Below are 16,939 nucleotides of genomic sequence, written 5' to 3'. Positions count from 1 at the left end.
CTCATCAACCAATAAATGGAGAATATGCAAATGCTGATTTGGTAGGAGGAGTACTGTTGGGTTTATAGGGATTAGCGCTTGTTCAGCTCAGCTCCCTGCAGTGCTAGCACACTAATACAGGTGTTGGTAAATTGTTGTTAGCCTCCAGCTAATTTGGTTCCTTTCACAGTGGCATTGTGCTAGCAGCCTGGCCATTTGTAGTTGTGTTTGCTCTTTGGCAGGGAGAAATCTCAATGCTGTGGTGGGTCTGATATGATCCTCTGCTTGGTTCAGAGTCCACACTCTCGGCTACTTTGGATCATCTTAATGAGGCTCTTAAAGCCAAAGTCTTGCTGAGAGGCCAATGCAAGACCTGTGAGATGCTGATTCCACCTTTTGCTGAATAAAATCCCGTTTCTTAACTGCTTGTGAAGTTTGTTTAGCGTGAATTCTGGCAGAATATCTGATGAATAAGCAATAGCACTTATGTTTTGTATGAAGTAAAACTAAGAAACTCTCACTCAAATCAATGTGGGAAAGAGTGTAGAGGTTAGCGACTTAGCGTGTTTCCAGACGAGAGGTTGAGTTGCAAACAAAGCTGTACCTCAGAGAACATCGGCAGTTCAAAGAAGTCATTAGGACAGTCCAGACGTACGACAAAAGGGAGATTTGAAGTCTGCAAACAGGACTGATGGAGAAAACCTAAATCAAACATAGATATCCCCTAAGAAGCTTTCACTTATTATAGTATTTCATAGAAAACAAAAGGCTCAGTGCTTACTTTTTCACTGGGAAAATCTGGGAATGTTTAAAAAAAAAATCTTTTCTGCTCATCAAGGCTGCATTTATATGATTAAAGATACAGAAAAAACAGAAATATTCTGAAGTATTGTTGCAATTTAAAATAGGGCTTTTAATACTTTTAACATACTTTTAATATACTTTAAAATATAATTTATTCCTGTGATGCAAAGCTGAATTTTTAGCACTATTACTCTAGTCTTCAGTGTCAAATGATCCTTCAGAAATAAGTCTAATTTGCTGATTTATTATCAGTGTTGAAAACAGTTGTGCTGCTTAATATTTTTTGGAACCTTTGATACTTTAGGATTCTTTGATGAAAAAAAATGTTGAAAAGAACAACATTTATTTAAAATAGAAATCTTTTCTAACAATATACACTACCGTTCAAAGTTTAGGGACAGTAGATTTTTTCTTTCTTCATTAATACTTTTAATCATTTTATAATGAAGCGTTATATTGATCAAAAAAGTGATAGTAAAGACTTAAATTGTTAGAAAGGATTTCTGTTTTTGAATGAATTATGTTCTTTTTAACAATTTATTAATCAAAGAATCCTGAAAAAAGTATCACATTAAAAAAAATATATATTAAGCAGCACAACCGTTTCCAACATTCATAATAATCAGCATATTACAATGATTTCTGAAGGATCATGTGACACTTAGGACTGGAGTAATGATGCTGAAAATTCAGCTTTGCATCACAAAATGAAATACTTTAAAGTATATTAAAATAGAAAACTTATTTAAAATTGCAATCATATTTCATAATATTACTTTTTCTGTATTTTTGATCAAATAAACGGAACTTTGAAGAGCATAAGAGACTACTTTTGTAAAACTTTAAAAATTTTACTGATCCCAAACTTTTAAATGGCAGTGTAGATTTGTAGGTAAAACGTCCCCATGAGTACAAAAAAATGTACTGGTGAGTTCATAGAAATTCATATGAATGTGCAACCAGTTTGTAACTGTAAAAGAGTAATTGCTGAGACTGTGTTGTATTTTTAAAACCAAGTTTTCATTGTATTTTAGAACCTGATTACATTGAAGAAAATTTTTTAATTTGTAAAGGTCATGTAAAAAGTATCTATTTACTGGTACCCTTTAAAAAGGTGTTATGTATAATTAAGATACTGATATGTACTCTTCAATGTGCCTTTAAGGTACTAATATGCCGTTTTAGGGGCAAATGGAGTGCAATAAACTACTGCCGCAGTGATAGCTTTTGTAACATTCTGAGAGCTTATGGGACGTTTTATTTTTCCTCTGGTAACAAAACCAAAGATCTGTTGTAACATCAATAACTTTTCTCCAAAGAATCATAGACAGCTTTTGCTGGGATGCAACAGTGACATATCCTTTATTTTTAATGCATCTTAGATGGTGAGTCTTTAACAAATGGCTTATTTTGGGTACTGAGTATTCATTCCCTCATTACTGATGTAGATTATGTCAGTGGGATATCCTATGTGATGCATTTGCATGCTATGCATATGTATTACTTTCTGTTTAAATTTACTAGAAGTAGGGTTTGGTTTTGCGTCTTATTTTGTCCCTCTTGATGTATGAACGTTTTAATATTTGCATTATATTTCACTATATTTTTTCTATAGTATTTTGTTCATTTATTTATTTATAATGTACTGTATATGAAAAATATATATAGAATTATTTATAATTAATAATAAAAAGTATAATTTCTAAATTATACATTTTTTAAATTGTTAATATATTTGTTATAAGAAACTGCTTTTTTATCTGAATATATTTTAAAATGTAATTTATTCCTGTGATCAAAGCTAAATTTTCAGCATCATTATTCCAGTCTTCAGTGTCATTCAAAAGCTTAGCATATAATTGTGGGAACTGGGGATCCTTTAAATTGATCAAAAGTGATGATAATGACATTTATAATGTTACAAAAGATTTCTATTTCAGATAAATGCTTCTGAATTTTCTATTCATCAAAGAAACGTAAAAAAAATTCTACTTAGCTGTTTTCACTGTAATAATAATAGTTTTTTGAGAAGCAAATCAGAATATTAGAATGATTTCTGAAGAATCATGTGACTAGAATAAAGATGCTAAAAATTCAGCTTTGAAATCACAGGAATAAATTAAATTTTAAAATATATTCAAATAGAAAACAGTTATTTTAAATAGTAAAAATATTTCAAAATTGTACTATTTGTGCTGTACTTTGGATCAAATAAATGCCGGCTTGTTTCTTAAAAAACATTAAAAACTTTTGAATGGTAGTATATATACTAATTTTATTTATATTATATATCTTAGCTATTTATATTTTCTCAGTATTTAAATAATAATAATAATATATTACAAGTAAATATACATTTATAATTACAATACAATATAATTTATTATAATATATTATAAGCAAAGGAATTTCTGTATTGATTGTTTATTTATTCATTTATTCTTTATGTATTTTATTTATCTATTTATTAATTCATTTATTTTTCATTAATGAATTTATTTGTTTATTTATGTATTCATTCATTTTTAATTGTTTGTTTGTCTTATTTATTAATTTATTCTTTATGTATTTTTTATATTTTTATTCATTCATTCATGTTTTCATTCATTCATTTGTTTTATTCATTTATTTATTTGCTTATTTAGTCATTAATTTATTTTTGATTACGTCTTATTCATTTATTAATTCATCATTTATTTATTTGTTTTTGTTTTTTTTGTTTAACAGTCTTATTTATTTATTTGGTCATTAATTATTTTTTTTCTTATTCTTTAATACACAATATACATAATCATGTACTAATGCCTAAATTAATACTTAATTCATCACATACTAATGATTATTAAAGGTGTTACTAATTATGAACCAACAAATGCTATCCTTAACTACGACTGGATACGGATTCATCCAAGAATAACAGCAGCCTTTATATTTATATATTTTTCTCAGTACACTCTCAGAAAAAAGGCACTTGCCCAGGGACAAGATTTGTACTTTTTTCCTATTAATTAACAGTGGAAAATGTGAAAAATTTCTTTCAGACAAACATCAGTACCTCCCCCACAGCAGAAAATAACTCAGTGTAAATTCAGTTGATGAAGCCGGCCCTACAAGAAAACTTGGCCAGCCCTGCGCTGTAATACACTTCACCCTCTCCTCCCATTGTAAGCTAACTGTGCTTAACACAGCATGCCGGACAGATGTGTTAATGCATTTCCAAGTATTAGCTGAACCTGCTGTGGCCTGGCAGAGGCCTCATCTACGCTCCCATCTCCCTCTGTGTCAGGCCGCTCTAATCTGTTTGCTCATTTAATTACGCTATTGTTTTGGATGAGTTGGCAGGAAGCCTGGTCAAAGCAGGTCTGAGACCAGCTTAGCTGATGGCATTTGGGCCACAAAGCCGAGCTGAGCTGCACTGATACTAAGCCTGGATCGGCCACTCTGCCAGCAGAGAGACTCGGTCCTATAGACCAAGGTGCCTGTTTAACAAGTAATCATGAAGTTGTTTAGTTATGCAATTAAGACAAAAACTGCAAATATTACATATTAATACAACATATTAAGAATATTGGAGTTTATTTACAAACATGATGTCCACATTAAAAATGGATGAATAAGGATAATGAATAAGGATAAATACTGTACATGGGGAATAGGACATTTTATCTATATATAGTTCACCATACATTACTTGTAATATAAAATTCTAATAATGCTTGCAATAAGAAATATTAACTAATTTATATACTATTGGAGATCGATTATATATGCAATATACTTCTATATAACTATATGAAACTGTACTATATATGTGTAATTTATGTAATAATAATTTGTGTGTGAGTGTGTGTGTTATTATAATAATAATATACTATGCTATATATATATATATATATATATATATATATATATATATATATATATATATATATATATATATATATATATTGTATATTCAATTATATTATAATTATTAATCATTTTTATTTACAAGCAATATTAAAAATGTTTAAATAGTTTAGGAATATATAAATTGTATAAATTAGGTCATATTTAAATAATAATACTGTAATAATAATAATATATTAGAAGTAAATATACACAAATTTATTATAATATATTATAATCACACACACACACACACACACACACACATATATATATATATATATATATATATATATATATAATTAATGAAAAATAAATGAATAAAAAAGGCGTATATATATAATTAATTATTAATTTCATTAATTAATTAATTAATTAGTTTATTTATTCATTAATTCATTCATTTTTAATTGTTTTTTGTCTTATTTATTACATTATTCTTTATGTATTTATATTTTTATTCATTCATTCATTCATGTTTTCATTCATTCATTTGGTTATTTATTCATTTATGTGTTTGTTTGTTTATTTATGTATTTAGTCATTCGTTTATTTAGTCATTCGCTTTGGATAAAAGTGTCTGCTAAATGTCTAAATGTAAATTCATTTTTGATTATTCGTCTTATTCTTTCTTTCATTCATTCATCATTTATTTATTTGTTTTTTGCTTATTTATTTAGTCATTAATTCATTTTTTGTTTGTTTAAATTTTATTTATTCATTATTTATTTATTCTGTTAAATAATTTTAGTTTACAGTCTAGTTTTTAAAAATGTAAAATTTTATTTAAAAGTTAATTCAAATTTTTTTCATTTAAAAGTGAATTAAAATTTTAGTGTACATAATTATATTATATTATATTATAATTATATTATAATTATAATTTTTTATTTACAAGCATTACAATTAAAAAATAGTATATAAATATATACATTCTATAAATTAGGTCATATTTAAATAATAATAATAATAATATATTATAAGTAAATATACACAAATTTATTATAATATATTATAAGCAAAGGAATTTATTTATGTACTCATTCATTTATTCATTAATTTTCAATAAGCCTTTTTATTCATTTATTTTTTATTTATTTTATTTATGTATTTATTAATTCATTCAGTTTCATTAATTAATTAATTAATTTGTTTATTTATTCATTGATTCATTCATTTTTAATTGTTTGTTTGTCTTATTTATTAATTTATTCTTTATGTATTTTATTTATATTTTATTCATTCGATCATGTTTTTATTCATTTGTTTGTTTGTTTGTTTATTTGTTTATTTAGTAATTAATTAATTTTTGATTAAGTCTTATTATTTCATTCATTAATCTTTTTTTGTTTGTTTAACAGTCTTATTTATTTATTTAGTCATTCATTCATTTTTGTTTTTTTAAGTCTTATTTGTTCATTCATTATTTATTTATTCTGTTGTAATTTAAATAATTTTAGTTTACTGTCTAGTTTTTGAAAATGTTAATTTTTATTTAAAATTTCATTCAAAATAATTTTAATTTGAAAATTAATTTAAATTGTAGTGTGTGTGTGTGTGTGTGTGTGTGTGTGTGTGTGTATATATATATATATATATATATATATATATATAAAATAACATTTTATTTTATTTTTGTAATTGCAAGCATTATTAGAATTTTTAAATAGTATGTAATTATATTAATTAAATATACATACATTTATTATAATATATTATAAGCAAAGACATTTATTTATTTATTTATAATTATAATAATAATATAATTCATTCTTTATCTACACACACACACACATATATATATATATATATATATATATATATATATATATATTATTAAAATAACATCAATTAAACATTGTACAAAATTAATACAATTAATAATACAAAACACTCTTTACTACCTTTTCTGTTCTGTTTATTCTTACTCATAATGTCAAAATATGATTCAAAATACTGCCTAATAATAATAATAATAATAATAAAAAAATTGACAAATGTATTAAAATCATTAATAGATCTTGATCTGAAATGGGTGACAGGGCATTAGGCCAGCCACCGTAAAGATTATCTGACATGCAAATATAAAATATAACAAGGCAAAGAGTCAAGTCTAATGATGTCACTCCTGTTCAGCTCTGGGATTGTGAAGCCTGTGATTCCTGTACCTCTGGGACCACTGAAGAATTAAGCCCACATTATTGGACAGTCCTTTTTTGACAGTCACTGACAGTTGCTTTTGACTGTAAAGGGTATTGAGGTCTAATTAAGCTAATCCTCACCCGGGGATCAGCTGGGACCGGCCTGCAATCCGCAGTCCCTCTGTGGCAGCTCCCCGGTTCTGTTCTTGAAACCTCCCCGTCCCCGCGCAACCACTTGCCACTTGATTCGTCCTGACGTCCCGAGCCGTCCGCCCGCCTCCTCTTGCAAGCTGCAGATCCTGCAAAGGTGCTACAATGAGGAGCAGATTGTGCTGTCAGGCTCCATTAATGGCCATCATTAGCATCACACTCAAGAGTCAGTGCCTCTGCTGGCTAAGCCCTCTGTGTCAGTGGGTAGGTTTCAATTGGCCAGGATATGGGACATATTGCACTGCATTAGGCCTCCTGGTTCTGTGGATTCTGGATTAGACATCCATTTTTTAAATTAAACAACTTGGTTTAAACAACCTCTAAATCATTTGGAGGCTATTAATACTTTTTCCATAAAAAGTCTACATTGGATGTCATATTTCAAATCTAAGAAGTACACAAGATTTTAGGGTTTTGAAACATTTTAAACACGTTATAGCATAGACATTTCTAGGTTTGGTTTTCAAGTGCTGCTGTCAGTGAAGCAAAAGAGTGACCAAATTAAATTTACCTGTAGACCTACTTTTCCATTTTATTTATTTATTTATTTATTTATTTATTTATTCATTCATTCATTCTGTTGTGATTTAAATGCATTTTAGTTTACATTCTAGTTTTTAAAAATGTTATTATAATTATTAAAATGTAAACATTTATTTAAATAGGTTTATATTGTCAACAACAACAAAACATTTCAAATCAATAAGCTTACATTTCCATTTATTAATTTGTTTGTTTATTAAGTATTATTTAATCATTCATTCTTTATTTATATGCTTATTTATTCCTTCACTCATTTATTTAATCATTTATTTATTTATTCATCATTCATTCATTCTGTTTGTTTAAGTATTATTTATTTATTTATTTATTTATTTATTCTGTTGTGACTTAAATACATTTTTGTTTACATTCATTAATTTAAAAATGTAATTCTAATTTTAAAGAATGAAGTTAATAAGTTTTAAATTGTCAACAACAAAACATTTCAAATTAATAAGCTTACTTTTCCATTTATATATTCTGTTGTGTTTAAAAAAATTAAGATTTAATTCTGATATTTACAATTTAAAAATGAATTTAAATTCCAATTTTAAATAGTCAACAACAAAACATTTAAAATCAATAAGCTTAAGCTTTTTCATTTATTTATTTATTTTTGTTTGTTTAAGTCTTATTTATTTTGTGTATTTTATTTATATTTGTATTCATGCATTCATTTTTATTCATTAATTTATTTAGTCATTCATTCATTTTTGATTAATTCTTATTAATTAATTAATTCATTCATTCATTCATTGTCTATTTATTTATTCTGTGATTTAAATAATTTTAGCTTATAGTCTAGTTTTTAAAAAATAAAAATTTAATAAAAAATTTAATTCTAGTTTTTAAAATGTAAAAATTAATTTAAATTCAAGTTTTAAATGGTCAGCAAAAAACATTTAGAATCAATAAGCTTACTTACTGTATTTATTTATTTATTTATTTTTAGTTAATGTGTTTGTTTATTAGGTCTTATTTAATCATTAATTCTTTACTTATATGCTTATTTATTCATTCATCCACTCACTTATTTCTTTATTTATTCATTCATTCATTCTTTTTGTTTGTTTGTTTAAGTCTTATTTATTTATTTATTCTGTTGTGATTTAAATACATTTTTGTTTACATTCTAGTTTTTACAAATTTGGAATTTAATTTAAAAATGTAATTCTAATTTTTAAATATATATTTTTTTTTTAATTAAAAAAAAGTTAAATAAAAGTTTTAAATTGTCAACAACAAAACATTTAAAATCAATACGCTTCCTTTTTCATTTATTTATTCTGTTGTGTTTAAAAATTTAAGGTTTAATTTTAATATTTACAATTTAAAAATTAATTTACATTCAGTTTTTTTTCCAGTTTTAAATTCCATTTTGTTTATATTTGTATTAATGCATTCATTTATTTAGTCATTCATTTTTGATTAAGTCTTATTTATTCATTCATTCATCATCTATTTATTTATTCTGTGATTTAAATAATTTTAGCTTATAGTCTAGTTCTAATTGAAATTCTAGTTTTAAATGGTCAACAACAAAACATTTAGATTCAATAAGCTTACTTTTCCATTTATTTATTTATTTTTGATTGATTTGTTTATCAAGTCTTATTTAATGATTCATTATTAATAATTATATGCTTATTTATTCATTCACTCATTCATTCACTGATTTATGTATTTATTCATTCTTCATTTGTTTGTTTTTAATTTAACAGTCTTCTTTCTTTCTTTTTTCCTTTTTTCTTCTTCTTTTTTTTATTTTACTCACTACTACTGGCACTACATGCTTTATATAACCTTTTACATTGTGCCACCTGTAAAGAAAGCCTTCAGTCAAAAGACAGAGAAAGTTTAATACACTTACATATCCTTAACTAGCCCGTGCAGCTTTCTTTTTCTTAAGGTTATTGATTGCGAGGTGCAGTTAAAGATCTGGTTTTGCTGAGTTAGAATTACAAGTCAAATGTATGACTTGAAGAATCCAAGTCCACATATCAAGCTGTTTTGACATTTAACAGTATGGCTTTAAAAAGTGTTTTTAATGACACTGTGAATGACAACCCTCCCCTGAACCTCAGCATGGCCTCAATCGCATTTCCTACATACGTTCATCCGATCGAAGTCAAGCCACAATGACTCAACATGTGTGTATGACAGCGGCCTACACAAAGCCATCTCCCCTCCGCAGGCTGCCACAAACCCCCACCAAGACGGGACAATAGGAAGCCATTTTGATTCCACTCAGTGGTAATTAACAGACTATACTCCGCCGGCATCTCCAGAGCTCTCCGCGGTCGCCCTGTTACCGACAGGACAGCAAGATCGAAGGCTTTTGTCTTAAGCTGCGAGGGGGATGTGGATTCATTCATGACGCATTTTGTCATTCTTCCTTCTCCTCGACGAGATTGGTTTAAGCTCAATAATAGAAAAAGAGCAGCTTTTCAGAGGGAGGCTTAAAGTTAAAAAATCAGCAGGGAAAATTCATTCATTGCATGGGCAGATCCAGATGCACTGCGGGGTCCTTACTTCTGCTTTACAGTCGTTTAATTCTACAAGAACAGTGTGGCTGCATACATTCAAATATGGTTTATTGGACTTGACAAACTTATGCAAAAACATTCTTCTGTCTTTAAGAAAGAGCTATTTTCTCCTTCCCTAATCATTTTAAAGACGGAATAATGAAAGCTGATATCAATAGCCTTCTATAAATCTCCACTGCATTTGTTCAGTAACATCTGAAAGAGGATTGTCAGCTGACATATGGGTCTATTCATACCAGCGGCCAGCAAACGTTTGAACAAGAGCTGGAATTTAAACAGTTGGACAATAAAATCTGCTTTAAAGGACTGGAGCATATGGTGCGGCCTCACTGGCTGTAGAGGAAACAGTTTCATTCACAATTTCGACGTTTAATGATACAGTATGGCACAGTTTTGCTCCATTTGAAAAAAAATGAATCACAATTTCCTCTAGTAATATTGTAAAATGTGTTCATGTGTGAACTGTACTTTCTGGTATGAAAGCCTTTCCATAGCTTTACAGAAATGAAGCTCAAATAAAACATTAAACAGAAGGAGATAACTGTTAATGAATGTGTTTCACCTTTAATAGAGCAAAAAGTCCATCTGTGTGCAGGGGGCCCAAAAATCAAGCAAGGAGGAAAATAGAGTTCAGAGACAGTGATCTTGGATTTACACTGACACCTACTGGTGAGAATATGGCATCACACATGAGCATTTTTGTAGAAATGGCCTTTTCAGCAATTCGTTCATCTCAAAAACAGAAATAAAGTGAGTAGAATTTTGGCTTTAAAATTTAAAAAATGCTTTTTTAAGAAAACTAAAATGTCAAAATGAGGCAACGCTTAGTCTTAATGTAGAACAAAACTAGTTAATTAATCTAGAGACCAATGATGTGACAACATACTGTATGCAGTTGAAGTCAGAAGTTTACATACACCTTGCAGAACCTGCAAAATGTAAAGTATTTTACCAAAATAAGAGGGATCGTACAAAATGCTATTTTTTTTTATTTAGTACTCACCTGAAAAAGATATTTCACATAAAAGACGTTTACAAACAGTCCACTAATAAAGATTACCCTGCTGAAAAAACAGCATATGCTGATTAGGTAGGCTATGTTTTGGTGCTGGGATGCTGGTTTTAGCTGGTTTATGCTGGTCCTTTGCTGGTTCATGCTGGTCCTTTGCTGGTTTATGCTGGTCCTTTGCTGGTTCATGCTGGTCCTTTGCTGGTTAATGCTGGTCCTTTGTTGGTTCATGCTGGTTATGTTGCTGGTCAAGGACCAGCAGAAACCCGAAAAGGACCAGCATTAACCAGCAAAAGAACCAGCACAGGACCAGCATAAACCAGCTAAAACCAGCATCCCAGCACCAAAACATACCTAACCAGCATATGCTGGTTTTTTCAGCAGGATATAGTTGAATTTATGAAAATTACTCTGTTCAAATGTTTACATACTCGATTCTTAATACTCTGTTGTTACCTGAATGATCCACTCCTGTTTTTTGTTTGTTTGTTTCTTTAGTGATAATTGTTAATGAGTCCCTTGTTTGTGCTGAACAGTTAAACTGCCTGCTGTTCTTCAAAAAAATCCTTCAGGTCCAACAGATTTTTTTTGTTTTCCAGCATTTTTGTGTATTTGAACCCTTTCTAACAATGGCTGTATGATTTTGAGATTCATCTTTTCAAACTGAGGACAACTGTGGGACTCATATGCAACTATTACAGAAGGTTCAAACACTCACTGATGCTTCAGAAGGAAACACGATGCATTAAGAGCAAGGGGTGTAAACTTTTGAACAGAATGAAGATGTGTACATTTTTTTAATTTAGTACTGCTCTTCAGAAGCTACAGAAGCTACTTTCCCAAAGAGAACATACTATATGTTGTTTCCCAAAAGACAAAATAAGTTACATTTACCTATTCTTCAGATTCCAAATGTTTTCACTCCCTTGCCTAATGTTATAGCTTAATGCATTGTGTTTCCTTCTGAAGCATCAATGAGAGTTTGAACCTTTTGTAAGTTGCATATGAGTTCTTGGACTGTAAATGGCTAATTTTATTTACTGATATATTAACCCTAACCTAACGTGTAAGATTAATGTGTAACATACTTTTATCTCATTTTAAATATTGACTGAGTCACAATAATAAAATAATTGACATAATACCTTTATCTTAATTTAACCTTAACGTATGTTTAATTTAAATCTTTACATTCTTTTAACAACAATCTGTTCCATATCCAGGAGAAAATATAGGAGGAGTTATGACATTTCTGCAGTTTTCAGTGAAAGTGAAACTAAACTAATGTTCAACAACCTGGATGGTCTTTTAAAACCAGATGATTTTGGACAGTAAAAGTGAGCAGGTATGTGATGGAAACAGAGTTTCATTAAACATGTATGACTGATCTTGCCTATTAAACATTATACAAATGCCACGAGACAAAAAAAGAAATCCGGCACAGATTATGAGAACGCTATAGAAAAGAAAGAAGTGATCCGGACAAGTCAGACCTGTTAGCCTGCGAACTCTGCAAATAAATGCCGGAAGCACAATTGCACTGATTTAACTAAACAACTTGAAGACTTTTACAAACCAAATATTTTACATTTAAATGCAAAATGCAGAAATCGTACGGCTAAGGAACAGATGGAGTGCTTCAGATTTTTACACTGTAAGTTTCATGCAGTGATATGAGATGAGTGCTGTGACTTTTTTTAGGAAGAGAAGAGCAATGGCAGGGTATTTACCAACATCCCCAAAACCAGGAAAGACCAGGAGATGGAGTCTGGAGGTGCCTCCAAGTCAGTAACCCATAAATTAATTAGTGAATTAATAAATGCATACAGCAGGTAATAATAGTTGTTTTTCTCTGCTGTATAACTCAATCAAACAATCAATATTTTTTTAAACTACAGATGCAATATCTTGGAAATCATGTACGAGATGCTAGAACCATTAGTGAGTCAAAACGCTCATCTAGCCCATGTTTGTATAGTAAAGAAGCACAAAAATGGTGTATGATAAAATAGAAACCATTGTGATATAAGGGAAGTTTGTGTATCAAAATAATTAGTTTGCTTAGAATATTGTCAGTGATATAAAATGTAGTAGTCCTAAACTAACCTTTTTTCCTTAATAATATTACTTTCATAATAATATTGTATGTTCAGTACTGTAACAAATATGTGACCAGGGACCACAAAATCAGTCATAAGTGAAATTTTTTCGAAATTGGGATTTATACATCACATGAAAGCTGAATAAATAAGCTTTCTATTGATGTGTGATTTGTTAGGATAGGACACTATTTGGTGCAAAAAAATCTAAATATTGAGAAAATCGCCTTTAAAGTTGTATAAAATTAAGCTCTTAGCAATGCATATTAATAATCAAAAATAAGGTTTTGATATATTTATAGTTGGAAATGTACAAAATGTCTTCATTGAACATGATCTTTACTTATTATCCTAATGATTTTTGGAATAAAAGAAAAATTGATAATTTTGACCCATACAACATACAGTGCCTTGCGAAATTATTCATACCCTTTCATTTTTTTTTCACATTTTGTTATGTTGCTGCCTTATGTTAAACTACTTTAAATCACTTTTTTCCCCACATCAATCTACACTCCCTACTCTATAATGGCAAAACAAAAAATATGTTTTTAACATTTGTGCAAATTTATTAAAAATAAAAAACTGAAAAGATCCTGTTGCATAAGTATTCATACCCTTTTCTGGGACACTCGAAATTTAGCTCAGGAGCATTCATATTGCTTCTAGATGTTACTGCACTTCGAGTGGAGTTAAACTGTGGCAAATTCATTTGAATGAGTATGATTTAGAAAAGCACACACCTCTAAGAAAAGGTCTAACAGTTGAAAATGCATATCAGAGCAAAAACCAGGTCCTGAGGTCAAGATAACTGCCTGTAGAGCTCAGTGACAGACTTGCATTAAGGCAATGATCTAGGGAAGAGCTCAGAAAAAATCTGCTGCATTGAAGGTTCACAGAAGCATGTAGGCTCCATTATCCACAATGGAAGACGATTGGAACAATTAGGACTCTAGAAAATGTCTGCCAGCCCCCATCCAAGCTGACAGAGCTTGAGAGGTGAAAAGGTGAGGCAAAGAATGGCAGATAATTGCCAAATGCAGATGTGCAAAGCTTGTCACATCATACCCAAAAAGACTTGAGGCTGTAAAGGTGCTTCAACTATGTACTGAGTTAAGGGTATGAATACTTATGCAATGTACTTATTTCAGTTTTATTTTTAATAGATTTGTAAAAATTGAAAATCTGGTTTTTGCTTTGTCATTATTATGGTGTATGGAGTGTAAATTGATGTGGAGAAAAACTAATTTAAAGCAGTTTAACATAATGCTGCAACAAAACAAAATGTGAAAAAAAAAATGAAGGGGTATGAATACTTTTGCAAGGCACTGTATTTTTGGCTATTGCTACAAATATACCCATGCTACTTCAGACTGGTTTTGTGGTCCAGGGTCACATATACTTTTATTAAATAATCTACATTTCAGCTCTGACATCCTCAAGTGGTACTGTAGATGAAGAAACTCCAAGTTCTGTGGATCTGGAAGTGTTGACTGACAACACGAGCCAGTTTGTGCAAAATGTTGGCCTCAGAAGATCTGAAGTTCTCTGTGATGTCTGTGAAGAAACAAAGATGAAAGCCCTGAAGTCCTGTGTGATGTGTCAGACCTCTTACTGTAAAATTCACCTGGATCTTCATCAGAGAGTCCATTTAAAGAAACACAAACTGATGGACCCTGTGGAGAATATAAATGACTATATATGTCAGAAACATGAGAGACCTCTGGAGCTGTTCTGCAGAGATGATCAGACGTGTGTTTGTGTGTTTTGCATTGATGGAGACCACAAGACTCACAACATTGTTCCTCTAGAGGAGGAGAGTAAAGAGAAAAAGGCACGAGTTACTAACAACATAAAAGATAAGTTATAAATCAGCTTTCGAATATTCTAATAAGTATTAGTGTCTGTGTGTTCTCGATTGTTTACAGACGCATATGACAAAGACCCAGAAAGATGTGCAACAGATGATTCAGAACAGAATCAAGAAGATCCAAGACATCAAAGACTCAGCAGATCTCAGAAAAGTGAGATGATATTGAATATTTTTAATAGATAATATTTTGATTTTTGAAAAAATCTGATTATTTAAGGTAATACCGTATTTTTCAGAAAAGCACAGAGGGACAGAAAGCAACCAGTGTTGAGCTGTTTAGTGATCTGATGCGCTCCATTGAGAGATGTCAGGCTGAGCTGCTAGAGATGATGGAGGAGAAGCAGAAAGCAGCAGAGAAACAGGATGAAGAGCTCATTGAAGAGCTGCAGCAGGAAATCACTGAGCTCAATATGAGAAACACTGAGTTGGATCATCTCTTACACACTGAGGATCACCTCCAGCTCCTACAGGTCAGTGTCTCTCTGTCTGCTCACATCACAGGACAACACTCACACTCCTCATGCTCAGGGATTTTTCCTCTCTCCTGTTGTAGATTGATCCATCCCTGTACAGTCCTCCAGAGACCAGGAACTGGTCTGAGATCAGTATGAACACTGATGTGAGTGTGGAGACCCTGAGGAGAGCTCTGACTCAGCTGCAGGAAACTTTAGATGAGAAACTCAATGAATCTGGTAAGTCAATATCAAATACAGCACACAACATTTCTTTTGACAGCAATAATGCCATATCTAGGAAATTATTGTGGCTGCAGAGGTCATAAATGCTCACAAAGGCTGCATTTATGTATTCAATAATACAGTTGATGTTGATGCTTTGTTATCATTTGCCTCAACAGTGTTGAGGGTGATGCAACATTATACAGGTAAAATGTCATTTGTACTTTTCTCTCACATTCAGAGATATAGATATGACAGCTAAACATAAATACTTGTACTATTAAACATTTGAATATTTGTACTGTGAAGATTCATATGCTCTGATCTCTCTATCTCAGTGGATGTGACTCTGGATCCTGATACAGCTCATCCGAATCTCAACCTGTCTGATGATGGGAAACAAGTGCGTCATGGAGACATTCAACAAAAGCTGTCAAACAATCCAGAGAGGTTTGATTACTATCCTGGTGTCCTGGGAATGGAGGGATTCTCCTCAGGTAGATTTTATTTTGAAGTGCAGCTGAGGGGAAAGACTGACTGGAATTTAGGAGTGGCCAGAGAATCTATTAACAGGAAGGGACTGATCACAGTGTGTCCTCAGAATGGATTCTGGGCTGTGGCTCTGAGGAATGGGAATGAATATTGGGCTTGTGCTGGTCCGTCTGTCTGTCTGTATCTGAGAGTGAAGCCTCAGAAGGTGGGGGTGTTTGTGGATTATGAGGAGGGTCTGGTCTCCTTCTATGACGTGGAGTCTAGATCTCATATCTGCTCTTTTACTGGTCAGTCTTTCACTGAGAAACTCTATCTATATTTTTGTCTATTTAGTAAAGGTGATAAAGGTCAATATTCTTCCCCAGTAATCATCTCACCTGTTATCTACAATGAATGAATGTACTTTACAAATTTTTACATTTCGTGAAGCAGCCATTTTGCTGATGATATTCATGTCCCTAGAAAAGGTTATACATCACATGATTATTACTTTTGTTGTCCATGTAGTCACACCAAGTCAATTTTATCTGTACATTTTTAAAGCAACTTTACAGAAAGTCATGATGTTAATGTTTATAATATCTTCATATTTTTATAGCTTACAGTTGCATTTAGCAGATTAGAGCTGGGAGACAATATACAGTCGTGGCCAAAATGAGTAGAACACTAGTATTTTCA

The 16,939-nt window shown here is 30.6% G+C and overlaps 1 protein-coding gene across 1 annotated transcript; it reads left to right on the top strand.

Moving 5' to 3' along the window:
* The first annotated feature begins 14,792 nt into the window (after nucleotides 1-14,792).
* On the top strand, nucleotides 14,793-16,722 carry LOC141331659 (E3 ubiquitin-protein ligase TRIM39-like). The gene is made up of 5 exons (XM_073836696.1): nucleotides 14,793-15,053; nucleotides 15,148-15,243; nucleotides 15,329-15,562; nucleotides 15,646-15,784; nucleotides 16,108-16,722. The coding sequence occupies exons 1-5, from the start codon at nucleotides 14,793-14,795 to the stop codon at nucleotides 16,656-16,658; spliced, it is 1,281 nt and encodes a 426-aa protein (XP_073692797.1). The 3' UTR covers nucleotides 16,659-16,722.
* Nucleotides 16,723-16,939: the final 217 nt, after the last annotated feature.

Source organism: Garra rufa, chromosome 3, assembly GCF_049309525.1.
Source record: "Garra rufa chromosome 3, GarRuf1.0, whole genome shotgun sequence".
In the NCBI taxonomy this organism is placed as follows: Eukaryota; Metazoa; Chordata; class Actinopteri; order Cypriniformes; family Cyprinidae; genus Garra; species Garra rufa.
The sequence above is the reverse complement of the archived record's forward strand: the minus strand, read 5'-3'. Positions and strand labels throughout refer to the sequence as shown.

Coding starts and splice junctions, on each gene's coding strand:
- LOC141331659 (XM_073836696.1), top strand. CDS start 14,793: ATGAAAGCCCTGAAGTCCTGTGTGATGTGTCAGACCTCTTACTGTAAA. Junction 15,054..15,147: donor AGGAGAGTAAAGAGAAAAAG/GCACGAGTTACT, acceptor GATTGTTTACAG/ACGCATATGACAAAGACCCA. Junction 15,563..15,645: donor ATCACCTCCAGCTCCTACAG/GTCAGTGTCTCT, acceptor CTCCTGTTGTAG/ATTGATCCATCCCTGTACAG.